At 44.5% G+C, this 11,978-nt stretch overlaps 1 protein-coding gene across 1 annotated transcript in view; it reads left to right on the top strand.

Moving 5' to 3' along the window:
- Positions 1 to 7: 7 nt before the first annotated feature.
- LRR1 (leucine rich repeat protein 1) overlaps positions 8 to 11,978 on the top strand; it is a gene marked incomplete at its 5' end in the record, with an annotated part of 12,349 nt that continues 378 nt past the window's right edge. Inside the window, 5 exons of the mRNA XM_009584042.1 lie at positions 8 to 52; positions 4,256 to 4,983; positions 7,588 to 7,836; positions 9,337 to 9,439; positions 10,507 to 10,666. Coding sequence (XP_009582337.1) covers positions 8 to 52; positions 4,256 to 4,983; positions 7,588 to 7,836; positions 9,337 to 9,439; positions 10,507 to 10,666 — 1,285 coding nt within the window. The remainder of the gene's footprint in view (positions 53 to 4,255; positions 4,984 to 7,587; positions 7,837 to 9,336; positions 9,440 to 10,506; positions 10,667 to 11,978) is intronic.

Consider the following 11,978-nt stretch of genomic DNA (forward strand, 5'->3'; position numbering starts at 1 on the left):
CAAGGCCACCGTGCGCCTCCGGGAGCCCGCCGTGGACGTCTGCCTCAGTAAGGTGGGTGCGAGGGCCGCGGGACATCGCCGAGGTCTCGGTGCTCTGCCCGTGCTCGAAACCGAGCGGCGTGTGGAGGCGGCAGGGGGCTCGCCGGGGAGCTGGACGGGCCCCGGGGGGTCCCCGGGCTGTCTGCTTGGGGTCCGTGTGAAAAATGTCAGACTGCAACTAAGTCTTGTCTTAACAGTCGTCTTTGACTGGCATAGGAGATGTAAGCGAGGCAACATGAAGGAGCTTGGGTTTGTATGTTCTCAACAGGCTACAGCAAAAAGGAAGCCTGCTCATTTTGTGCTGAGAAGGCTGGGCCCAGCTTCTTTGCTGGGCTGCCTTCTGATTATCCCTTCTTCTGCTCCCTCTGGAAAAACAGCAGGAGAAGAAAAGTCCATTTTACCTGTAGTTCTTCACCTTTTATTTAGAAAGCAACAGGTTTTTCATCTCTCTGATACAATGTTCCCTCAGCTCCTCCATGTCCCCTCACACCCGCCGTTCCCTCAGGTCCTCCATGTCCCCCCATGCTCTTTGGCCATGATTTCTATCAAGCAGGTCATTGCTTATAGTCTTTCTAACTAAAATCTGGAAAATATTCATGTCCTAGTGGATAAGCAGTGTGCCTGCTGTGCTTTTCAAAGCTGGTATGGATCAGCGGTACAGTCACCACCTTGCCTTAATGCCTAGCTGATAGTAGAACTTACCAATGTATTAATTTACAGTTCATAGAATATTTGGAAGCTGTAAAGTGTTTTTAATAATGCTAAACTCACCCAAAAAAATCACACATTAGCGTTCAATTTTTGTGTTGTTTTTTTCTGTGCCTGTTCCACTAATTTTTTGTAGCCTTGTAGAAGAGGAAAGCGGGACAACTTTTCTAAAACCGTAGACTTAGAATGAGTAAATAAAAGCAAATTATACTGATTTTTTGTTTGGATAATCACTTTGACTTTCTGATGCAACTCTGATTCTTTGGCTCGAAGGAGATCCTTTAGTAATTTCAGCGATCTCAGACTGAGCAGCTGTAATCATGAGTGGTGAACTTACTCCTTCACAAGCAGAATGCTTTCTCAAAGGGCCTGCCTAAGGAGAAGTGCACAGGGTGTGTTTAAACTGCAGCTGCAACAGGCACTGCCAGCAGTCTTGCCAGAGTGGTCTGGCAGGCTGCGAGGTCTGCTTGAGAAACAAGGCGAATGAATCTGTACTCGGGACAGTGACTTACTGAAGAGAAAACAAATATGACCCAGCAAGAAAGAAAAAGCACGTGTTTTATTGGGAATAAGACCAATAACTGAATATAAGCCTGAATATAGTTGTGGTAGCCCAAGATTTTGCAGAATGTGACACAGGGCTATGGTCATCTGGAAGTACCTTGTCTGTGCAAGAGTGAAGGCTGTGGTGGTAGGGGAAGCAGAGAGCAGTTCGCCTTACAGGGTTAAATAGAAAAGAAGCAGTGTGTGTCCAAATCCAATTAAATTAAGGTTTTTTTGTCAGAATGTGCTATGTGTCTTGCAAAAAAGAAAACTCATGCGTGTTGCATTAGATCCAGAATAACTTCTTGTTCTACATCCTTTACTCTGAACATTTCTGCTGATGTGTGAGAAGTCAGAAAGTTTTATCTCGAAACAAAAGCAGGCCTGTTGTAAGAGGATCTACTAGTAGTATAAAACTGGAGAGCAAAGGTCTGTGTCTTAGGGCTACAAGATCTGATTTAGACCACTTTTAGGGCCTGTAAGGAAACTGTGTGACAGCCATTCTTTCAGTGTGGGTAGTAATTTAGTTAAGAAGTACATCTGTTGTTTTCTATATGAAAAGATAGTCCACAATGTTGTTAGACTGAAAAGAAAGTCTCAACCAAATCTAATGAAACAGGAGTTAGAACAATGACCAGAGTTGCTCCAAGGAGGCTAGATCCTCGCTCCCCTTTTTTAGCATAAGGCTCGCCCTCATAGTGTCAAGCTCCAGCAACAAATCCACTAAATTCTTCCAAAGCCAGTGATACTATATATTCCTCTTAAATGCTCCAAATCCGGAAACCCAATTTAAGACGATTGATAACTTTTCTGTAGTGTTTCTGCTAGCCTTTCATAATTTCATTACAGAAAGGCTTCTTAGCTCTCAAAGGTGGACAAAAGCTTTGTGTGACTATACCGATTGCGTGCAACTACTATGCAAAACCCCACTCTTTGTACTTTGCCAGGCGGTGCAATTTGCTGCATTCAACCACATCAGAAATTAAGTTGAGAAACGTCGATCTGGAGCATTCAACCCTGGAGCAAAAATAATAAAGTCACTGTGGGTTATTTTTTTCCTTCAGCAAGCCTGTGCCTGCTGCATTGCATGCAAGGTCTGAAATCCATGTAATCTCCGATTGCCTTGTCATCATTCATTTAGTTCTGAAACTAGGGATTTGTAGGGCATCAACGCAGATTAACATCTTTTCCCGACATCTTTTCTGTGGTTGAGACTTCAGACTTGGGGCAAAAAATTGTGTCCTGAGCTCTTGCAACTAGTTTTTTGCTTTTTTTCTTAGATGTGTCTTAGTATTTTTCTCAACATACTCAAGGTTTCTCAACAACAAGGTTTACAGATACTACATTGCCTTTACGAAGGTATTGTGGAGGAAATTTGTCTCAAGGATCCAGAACACAAAGTACTCTTATTTTGAAGTCACGTGAAGAGCCCATAAACTTGTTCTTAACAACCTAGAGCTTTTGGCTACAAGAAACAGGTATCTGTTGCATCTCGTGCTTTGACATCAAAGAAATATTGCCTGTAACTCAATTCTAATGTATAGTTATGCATTTTACTTGGTCCTTACAGACCTGGAGGACCTTTTCTCCTTACTTCCAAATTTAGTTAGCTATTTATTACCCTCGGGAACATGACAAATCTGCCTGTAGTTATGGGGAGTCACATAGCTAAGTGTTTTAGTTAGATTGGTGGAGATAATGAATGTTGGTGGTCTTGGATACAAAGGTTTTTGGCATGCAACTTCCCCATGTCTGGAAAGTAACACATCAGGAGTTGAAAGGATAGATGTGTATGGGATGCTTAAGGAGGACAATCATTTTAGGTTACTGATGCAGTCAAATATGTTTGACCTTTATTGTCTTTATTTATATCACATTAGCATCCAGAAGTCTCCAAGATCATCGCTCTGTTGTGCTAGATGCTTATAGCATATTATGTAAGGTAGTTCTGGACACTCTAGAATTTGGTATAAACAAATACATTTAGGAGCAAAATTGTCTTTCAGGTGCAGAAATGGGTGTCGCTAGGCTTGGGCAAGTTACAGCTGGGAACAGAGTGCAAACCTCTCAACTCTGAGCCATGCGAAAACTCCAAATTTTTCTTTCCTGCAATAAGAGATGACTTACTTGTATGGATGCATTGTGCTTTTTATTTTATAATTCACTTTATAGCTTAGCGTCTGTCAGCTGCACGTCAGCTTGAGTAGAGTCTTGCTGGGAAATTTAGAACAGAAACATTTGGTCACCCTGTTGTTCATGAAACTTAATTATATCAGTGCAACAAATGTATCAGCTTTCTTGACCTTTATTTGAAATACAGGTCATCTGATACTTCATTAATTTGACTCTGTCTTTACTGCCATTGTATTCTATCCCACCTAAAGCAAAATTAGTCAGTTGTTTGCAGAAAGACTGCAAATAATTATCCTCTTGTTTGATGCCGGCACAACAAAAGAGCGCTGTGTGTGACCAGAAGCACTTAACCTGCCTTGAAGCTTTCCACCTTCCTTTATGTTAAATTTAACATCAGCTTCCATCCTTTTCCTTCCTCGCAACTTTCAGAAATTATTGCCTCGAGTTTTAGATCTCTGATTTCCCCTTGTGTGTTCTTATAAACTGTCCCTTTATCAGGTTAGGAAGATCACCGTGCATCAGGCTTTTTTTCTGTACTTTATTTTCAGCTGTGATTTCAGTGCTTTGTTTCTTTTCTGAGTAATGCAACGCAGTTTGTTTGATCTAGATTATTCAGAGAGGTCGTAACTTCTCATTCAAATTGCATGCCATTAGTTCTTAAATACTGTAAACAGTACATCAACCTAATAAGCCGGAGTTGTTCCCCTTTCCCATTTCATTGCCCTGCTGAGTTAGTATGTCCTAATACATGTACAAAATAGTTCAGAAAGTGTTAGTACAAATGAGCACAAGAATAATGAACTTTTAATTCCACATTTGTGTTTTCTTGTAGGCAAATGCTAGCAATTTAAAGAATTTCCTTTCAGCTGTGAGACTGGCTCACCAAGGGACCGACATAGGAGCTCTCCCGCTCTCAGCTTTGGTACCAGCAAAGACCTCAGAAGTTGAAAAACCTAAGACAAAAATGATCATAACTTCAAGAAGGGACTATCCTCTCACCAAAAACTTTCCTTACTCCCTCGAACATCTCCAAGCCTCGTACTGCAAACTTGCTCGGATTGACATGCGTGTGCTTTGTTTGAAGAAACTCCGAAAACTAGACTTAAGTCATAATCATATTAAGCAGCTGCCAGCTACTATTGGTGACCTGATCTGCCTTCAGGAGCTTAATTTGCACGACAATCACCTGGAGTCGTTCAGTGGGGCTCTGTGCAACTCCACCCTTCAGAAATCTCTTCAGTTCTTGGACCTCAGCCAAAACAAAATTAAAGCGCTTCCAATTCAGTTTTGCCAGCTGCGAGAACTTGTTAATTTAAAGCTCGATGACAATGAGTTGATTAGGTTGCCATTCAAGATTGGCCAGTTAGATCATCTACGCTTTCTGTCAGCAGCTCGAAACAAACTTCCTTTCTTGCCCAGTGATTTTAGGAAACTCTGTCTTGAGAACTTGGATCTCTTTGGAAATCCTTTTGAACAGCCTAATCCGCTTGTTCCCAACATACAACTGAAAATACCATTGACTTTATTAGAGTGTGCTGCAAGAGCAACCATAAATTACAGGTAAGAGTAGCATGATGAGTACACATTGCACCTACTCCCTTTCAAACCTGTGGAGTCTAAACCTTCCTGACTTGTTTTTTTTTCCTGCCAGTGGCTATTGCTCTTCACCTATTAAAAATCACAAGGTTAAAGTTGCTTTGGATTCCACTTGTAAAATCATCCCTTTGTTATACAGGATAACTCAGTAAATTGGTGACTTGGAAGCATTTAGAGAAAGCTATAGGTTGAAATGTTTTTGTCCACAAAATGGGGGCACTGAAACAGAATATTCCTGCCCCGCCATGGGAAAAGAGAATCACTGAACCACTTCCGGCATTTCATATTCAGGAGCTTACATTACAGTGGATTTTGTGGCACGGATCATATTTTGTGTTGGGCTCTAGCGTGGCAATTGCTTTCAAACGTGGTTGCCCTTCATCTTGTGCTCACGTTAAAGTACACTAAAACTGTGTGTTACACCCATTAGCCTGTCGCCATCCCTTCCCGTGTGAGAATAGTGTGTTGGCAAAAGGTTAGCTTCTACCATACAGCTCCTGGTTACAGACATGGATTCGTCTGCCTCTGCTTGAGATGGGACCTTACACCAGCTGAGCAGTGTTAGAAGGGCTTCTCAGAGGTGGTTTCTCAGAGGGCCAGTGTCACACCGCAGTTGGCATTACCTGCGGGAGGCTTCTCCCTGCCTTAGGTTTTCCTTGAGCTCTTAATTTCCTTTGGTGTTGGAGTGAGGGTGTTCTGTCCTATGCGGAAAAGCCCAGTTCTGAGGTAATTTTAAAATTATTCTTTCACCAAGTAAACATCGTCCTTGCCAGGCCGCTGTTTGTCAGTTTTCTCCCCTTCCCCCACACCGCTTACATGGCTCTGCCTGCATGCCGCTGCCTGTGATCCCTCCCGTACCAGCTGCTGCTACTCCCACCCTGTTCTGGGTGCAAAGGGAGCAGGAAGGTGGAAAAGAGTCACGGGTACAGAAAGGGGGTGAGAGACAGTGTTCCTAATCTACATTCTGTGCCCATTCCTGCCTTGGGGGTGGGGAGCGCCCCATAAACCTGGGTTAATTGCTCAGAAGTGTGTGCTAAAGGTGTCCACAGGCATGTGGGGCACACCCTGGAAATGAGCTGAGCAACCAAATGTTCTGGTTCAAATCTTATCCACTTCTGACCTTGCTGATTGTATTAGAGTAATTAAGCTCCACGTGTCTCCTTTCCCAACTTTATATAAATTGCAGTGGTTTTTATATAAATATTATGAAGGCGTGCTTTTTTCCTAGAGAATATAATCCCTCAACACTGGTCAGATTTTGTACTTAGTTACGTTACCGGAGTACCTACGGATACCTAGTCATTAACCCAGCCGCTGGCCCCCATGCAACAAGCTTTAAAAAAAAACGGCATCAAACAGAACAAAAAAGGCTTTCTGCTCCAGGAGTCTCGGTGAGACAAGGGGCAAACAGTCCCCTTGCCCACAGGTCTGTGATTATTAGGAGACAGCGTTGGTCAGAGTGGTCCTGATTATCTTAAATGGAAAAGAAAAAGTCTAACAAGTGGGCAACAGACATTCTGTCTGACATTCACTGGAGGTGAGAATTAACAAAGAATGAGAAACAGGAGTGATGATGGACTGTAAAAACCTTGAGAAAGGAAGTAAACAGAAGGAGGGAAGACACGAAAGCAAGTGTTTGGAAATCAATCTTCATAGTGGCATGCTGGGAAAGTACCAGAGCTGTGATTATGCTTGTCCTGACCGGAAAAAAGGATGTCCCGAAATTGAGGTGGTAGAAAAAAAACCCACAGGAGTCTTAGCTATGTGAATGATGGTATGTAGAAAGAATTGGGAATATGTAGGTGTAGTCGGGATGTGAGTCAGTGAGACCTATTCTGTGAGTCTCAAGTGACAGTTGGGCGCTGGTGGTGCCCACACTTTGAAGTTAACTCGACAGTACTTCAGGGAAATTATTTATTTTGTACCCTAAACATAATACTACTCTACTGCAAATTTAAAAAGAAGCAATTCTTGTTCCTGTCACTGAATGTCGCTATTGACATGATGGACAAAAAGAGCAGTATATCAAGAAGACCTTAATTTATTGTCTGCAATGTCGTCCTACTGTAAAAAGGCTCATTTTATCTCCCATTTCCTCTGGATACGGTGTTTTTACGCTACTACCACTTCTTCGTGTTAGAGAGTGAGGAGTAAATTGTGTGTGCCTTATCAGGCCAGGATGAAATACAGTGATCTTCCTGGCTAATATGAGGGAAGATGTGTGCCCAGTTGTCTCATTATTCTTAATCTTCTTTTCAATTCTCTATCTCTAATTCTCTGTTGCTGTGATACCGGCTGTTACGATTTGTTATTTGTTGCAGTGATTTCTGGAGTTCAGGCCCTTGCTACTTAGGGGTCAGTAACATGGTTGCATGTTTTTAGTGACTCTTGGAAAGTGGCATTTACTTGCTAACCAGTCCAATATCACAAGGGGCAAAATTTCAGATTTGCCTTGTCTATGATCTCAGAAAGGCGTTTCTTCCAACTGGTGCGTGTGGGGTGTCACTGTGTTTGAGTGACATTGGTTAATTTTGTAGTGAATTCACACTTACTCCTCTTGTTCAACAGAATCCCTTATGGTTGTCATCTCCTTCCTTCTCACCTTTGTGAAGATCTGGAAGTGGCTAAAACATGCCAGTGCGGAAGTGCCTGTCTGAGCAGCTTCATTCAGATCACGGTGACCATGAATCTCCATCACGTAGCTCACACCGTGGTCCTCGTGGATAACATGGGAGGTACGGAAGCACCCATCATCTGCTACTTCTGTTCTCTAGACTGCTATTCCCAGTTCCTGGATAGGTACCTGCAGAGTAACGGGTGACTGTTAATGGACGCAAAAGCTCTGCTTGAAGTTCTGTCCAGTGGCGGAGGAGCCTGACATTGTTTTCTGTTTGTTACCCACATGTGCTGTCATAGGGCATTTGCTGCAGATAGCAAATGTCAGTCTTGCAGTGAGGGGGCACTGTCAGCCTGATCCGGTGGCCTGACTCTGTTCCTCCACCACTGGAATCTCCTTTGGTTGGAAAAAAAGTGATACTTAGCTTGAATGAATCTTCCTTAGAATGTATTTTGCTTTCTTTTTCCTATTACTGTGACTTTGTTCGGAGTATCATGACAATTTTCTTTGTTTTGTGGCGTTAATGGCTGCTTCTTGCTAGGAGAAGGAAGGTGAGCAAATATCAAGCTGCTTTGCTTACTTACACTTGAGGCTCTGAACTCTGCCTATAGAAGACAACTGCGTTGACTTTATCACTGGACTGGACTCTTCCTGACTTGTTTGCTGTAGAGCAACTCGGTAGGCTGCTATGAGAAGTAATTACGGTGTGAGCAGTCCAAAACTGGTCATGTAATTCCAGGTGCTTCTTTTTAAAAAGTTCTGTTACAGCATTCTCACTTCAAGCAGGGACCAGCATTGCTAGTTTTTTACCAGAGCAAATGTTTTTGCTTTTATCTCTTTGTTGTACAAGAAATGTCTTTTTCTAAATATGTGACCTAAACTTTGTTTCTTAACTCTCACATTTTAAAGATTCTTGAATTGTTCACTGTGTCAACTTATTAAATTTTGAAATCCTTCTATGAACACGTGAATTGTGTTTTCTCTAATGAGTTTTTCATCTAGTGTATTCTAGGGATTAGCTCCCAGCCTTTTTCCTGGTGAAGATACCAAAATACTTGAGAGCATCCACATCCTTATTTCATGTCTAGTCAGCTGGCCCCTGGCTGGCATATTGAAACAGCACGGAACAAAAGTCCCTTGAGAAGTCTTTAGGCATCCCATGCCCTGGAACACGTGATGGCTTGGAGGGCGCGTGTTACGCTGTTATTTTTGAAGCGGTATTGACTGCCCAGGAGCGAATTACACATTTTGCATCTCTTCGGGCTGTAGAAAAACACACCACTGTGGCAATTATATGTAGTTTCAATGGGAAAACAAGCCATCTGTAGTTACTGAGTGCAGAACTGATCTAGACTGGACTTCAAGTGACAGCTAGATGTGATGTACAGCGTGAGGAGCAGCCTGAAAGGCAGCAGCAGGCTTTGGAAGAAGGTACTGGCTTGCAGGTATCACTTAACGTGCTCCTACCTGAGCACAACCTTCCTCCATGTTTTAAAAATCATCAGTTTCAAGCTCTTCACTAATCCGAGACATTCACAGCAGAAATAAATATTGAAGCACTCCTACTGAAGGGCTTTGCTCTGACAAGGCCTTAGAGGCGCCTTTTCCTGAGGAAGAGGAACCTTTGTTCTAGAAATACTGAGTGTCATTAAAACTTTCTGCTAATGTCAAAATAATTTGACTGTGTTCTCTTCATACAGTATTTGCAAAGCAGTAACTTGTAAGCAACTACAGGAAGATTTGGATGAGTCATTCCTCTATGTTGCTCTTCAACTACAGAGAACTTGTGAAGGAGGAAGCCAAGTACCTGTTTACCTCAACACCACTCTTCGGAAAGCACTGCAGAGCTAACCCTGGGAGGTTTTAAATAGTCATATGCTAATGCTGTTGTAAAGGGAGATCTTGTCCTGATTGCAGCAGCCTGAAGATTACTCATTTGGAAAAAGACCTTTTAGGTGGAGTGCATGATTAAGAGGAGGGAAGTGGAGTAGACAGAGAAATTTGGCCTCCTGTGGGACTCCTCAGGAATTTTAGAGGCAGATGTGTGGGTGTCTGTGCAGGGGCCGAGAGCCTTCCAGGGGAGCCAGCTGTGCTGGGCGGAGGAGGAAACCGCACCTGCGCGGCCCAGGAGGCGAGCAGCCTGCTAGCGAGGGGTAGGCTGTGAAGTCCTGTCCAAGACCTGCTGTGCTGGGAGAAGGGACGAGCTGGGGGGTTAAAGGCCAGTGTGAAGAGGAGCGCAACCTCTCTTGGCGTGAAAGGGAGGCTGTGAACTGTGGGAAAGGGCTTTTTGTATGGGAATATTTTGCCGTCAGCTCTGCACGTACTGCTGGGTTTTTTTAAATCCCATGTGTGTACACTGGGCTGCCATTATCTCTGAAGCGAATGTCATCCCCAAAACTGACTTGGCTTCCCTTAATCCTCTGAAACTACAGCAGCTGACACAGCGTCGAGGAGGGTGGTAGGGTGCTGGAGCCCTGTTATGCAGAGGTTCTTCCCCAGCCATCGCTGCGTTAGTACCAGAGCACCTTCTAGCAACATACCCAGCGTGCTGTGATCTCGCTGTCTCCACAGAGGTCAAACGTGCGGAGGAGCTTTCTAAACTCCCTGCTTTCCCACCTTCCAACAAAGGTGAAGAAAAGGGAAATCTTGTGCGGCCAAGCAGAGGGATCAGAGGGGTGTACAATATCGCCAAGTTCCCTTGGGAATTCGTTCCAGCCGACTTCATTTTCTCAGGGTCTTGCAATCCCTGCAAACAAGCTTTCTCCGTGCTGCAGAGCATTTGTCTCAGTGGGTGGAGTTCTCTGATTGCAGCTTCATCCCAGAGGCAGCAAGGTGCTTGATGAGTTACTTGGGGTTTGTCTTGGCTGCAGAGGGGTGAGGAGCCGGGGCAGCAGCAGCAGCAGCGGCGGCGTTGCCAGAGCGGCTGCTGCAGCGCTCCGTGCCTGCGCTCTGCCGAGCTGGCGCTGCCTGCTGTCAGCCAGCCAGGAGGTGGCGAAAGAGCCAAGAGCCAAAGCCGTTCTTCAGAGTTAGGTAAAGCCAAAGCGGAAATCCCTCCTTTCGGGAGCATCTTCTCCATCGGTTTTCCTTGCCCGCCAGCAAGACAACTGTGGTGTCTCTTAGATCTCCTTCAGCTCGCTTCTCATCAGCGTGCTGGGCTCATTTGGGGAAAAGGCCGGCTAGCAGGTGTGGACGCCGGTGTAGATGGCAGAAGACGGGCACAGTTCTGTTGTCTGATACTGCAAACGCGCAGTGTGCGCGACCCAACTGCTGTGTCTAGGGCTTTCTGTAGAAAAAATGGGACCGGGCAAAAATTGTTCTTATAAGAAACTATTCTACCTCATTTATCGTACTTGTGGGGAACTCTGTAGGGCCATTTATATGGTGTTTCCTATTTGTAGCAACGCGATCTGATTTAATCAAACCGACTTCGTTGCGGAGACCAGCCTCTCTCTTTTAAGGAGTGCTCTTTTTTAATGCCTCGCTTGAAAACCGCCAGTTGTGCCTGCGTGATTAGGAAAAACTTGCTGAGTTATGCAAACCTCAGCTGTGGTCAGCAAATGTCAAGCTGTGAAACTCTCATTAAAAACATGTCCTGAACAGAAGCATCGCTCCGGTGCCTTCTGTTAATGTTGTGCCCGAGAAGTTTGGTGTTTGCCTCGGACATTGCAGAGTCGAGTACTGCAGGGCTTAGTCTCATTGGATTAAAGCAACCGAATTTGAGGATGCTGTCTAACGTGAGATGCTTTTAAATGCACCCGAAGCCTGTACTTACCCGTCTCGTCTGGGGGAAAAAGCCTCGATGGCAGGTCTCGGTTTGATACTCCTGAACGCTGCTGCAAGCTGCGCTAGTGGCAGATTGGATCATTCTTTAATTGGCCGGATTTTGCTTTGCCGATGCCACTTTGCATTATCCGAATGCTTTGTGATCTTTAATGTGTTTATCCGTATGCTGCCTGTGTGATAGGGAAATTCTGTTATCCCAACTGGACCGTGTGTCCGTTGCGGGAGTTTTACCCACGGCTAAGCAAGGTGTTAAATCCAGCTCTGCGGAGGCTGCCTGCTTGGAGCAAGAAATACTTAAAATTATGGAAATGAGTATTGTTGTTAACCCAGACTGAAAAATAAAAAACCCCCAAAGCTGCGTGTATCGGTACCACCATGCACAGGAGGAGGGGGTGGTAGCAGCCTCCTGAAAACAGCGTTTTAGTGCTGTAAGGGATGAGGCGCAGCAGAGACCCTCGTAAACGTAGCGGAGACCCTCGTAAACGTAGCGAAACCCGGGGCAGCACTGCAGCCAGGGGCAGGGTGCTCGTGAAACACGGGGCCGCTGCTGCAGGCAGAC

The sequence above is a fragment of the Fulmarus glacialis genome, unplaced genomic scaffold (genome assembly GCF_000690835.1).
Source record: "Fulmarus glacialis isolate BGI_N327 unplaced genomic scaffold, ASM69083v1 scaffold26130, whole genome shotgun sequence".
Taxonomy (NCBI): Eukaryota; Metazoa; Chordata; class Aves; order Procellariiformes; family Procellariidae; genus Fulmarus; species Fulmarus glacialis.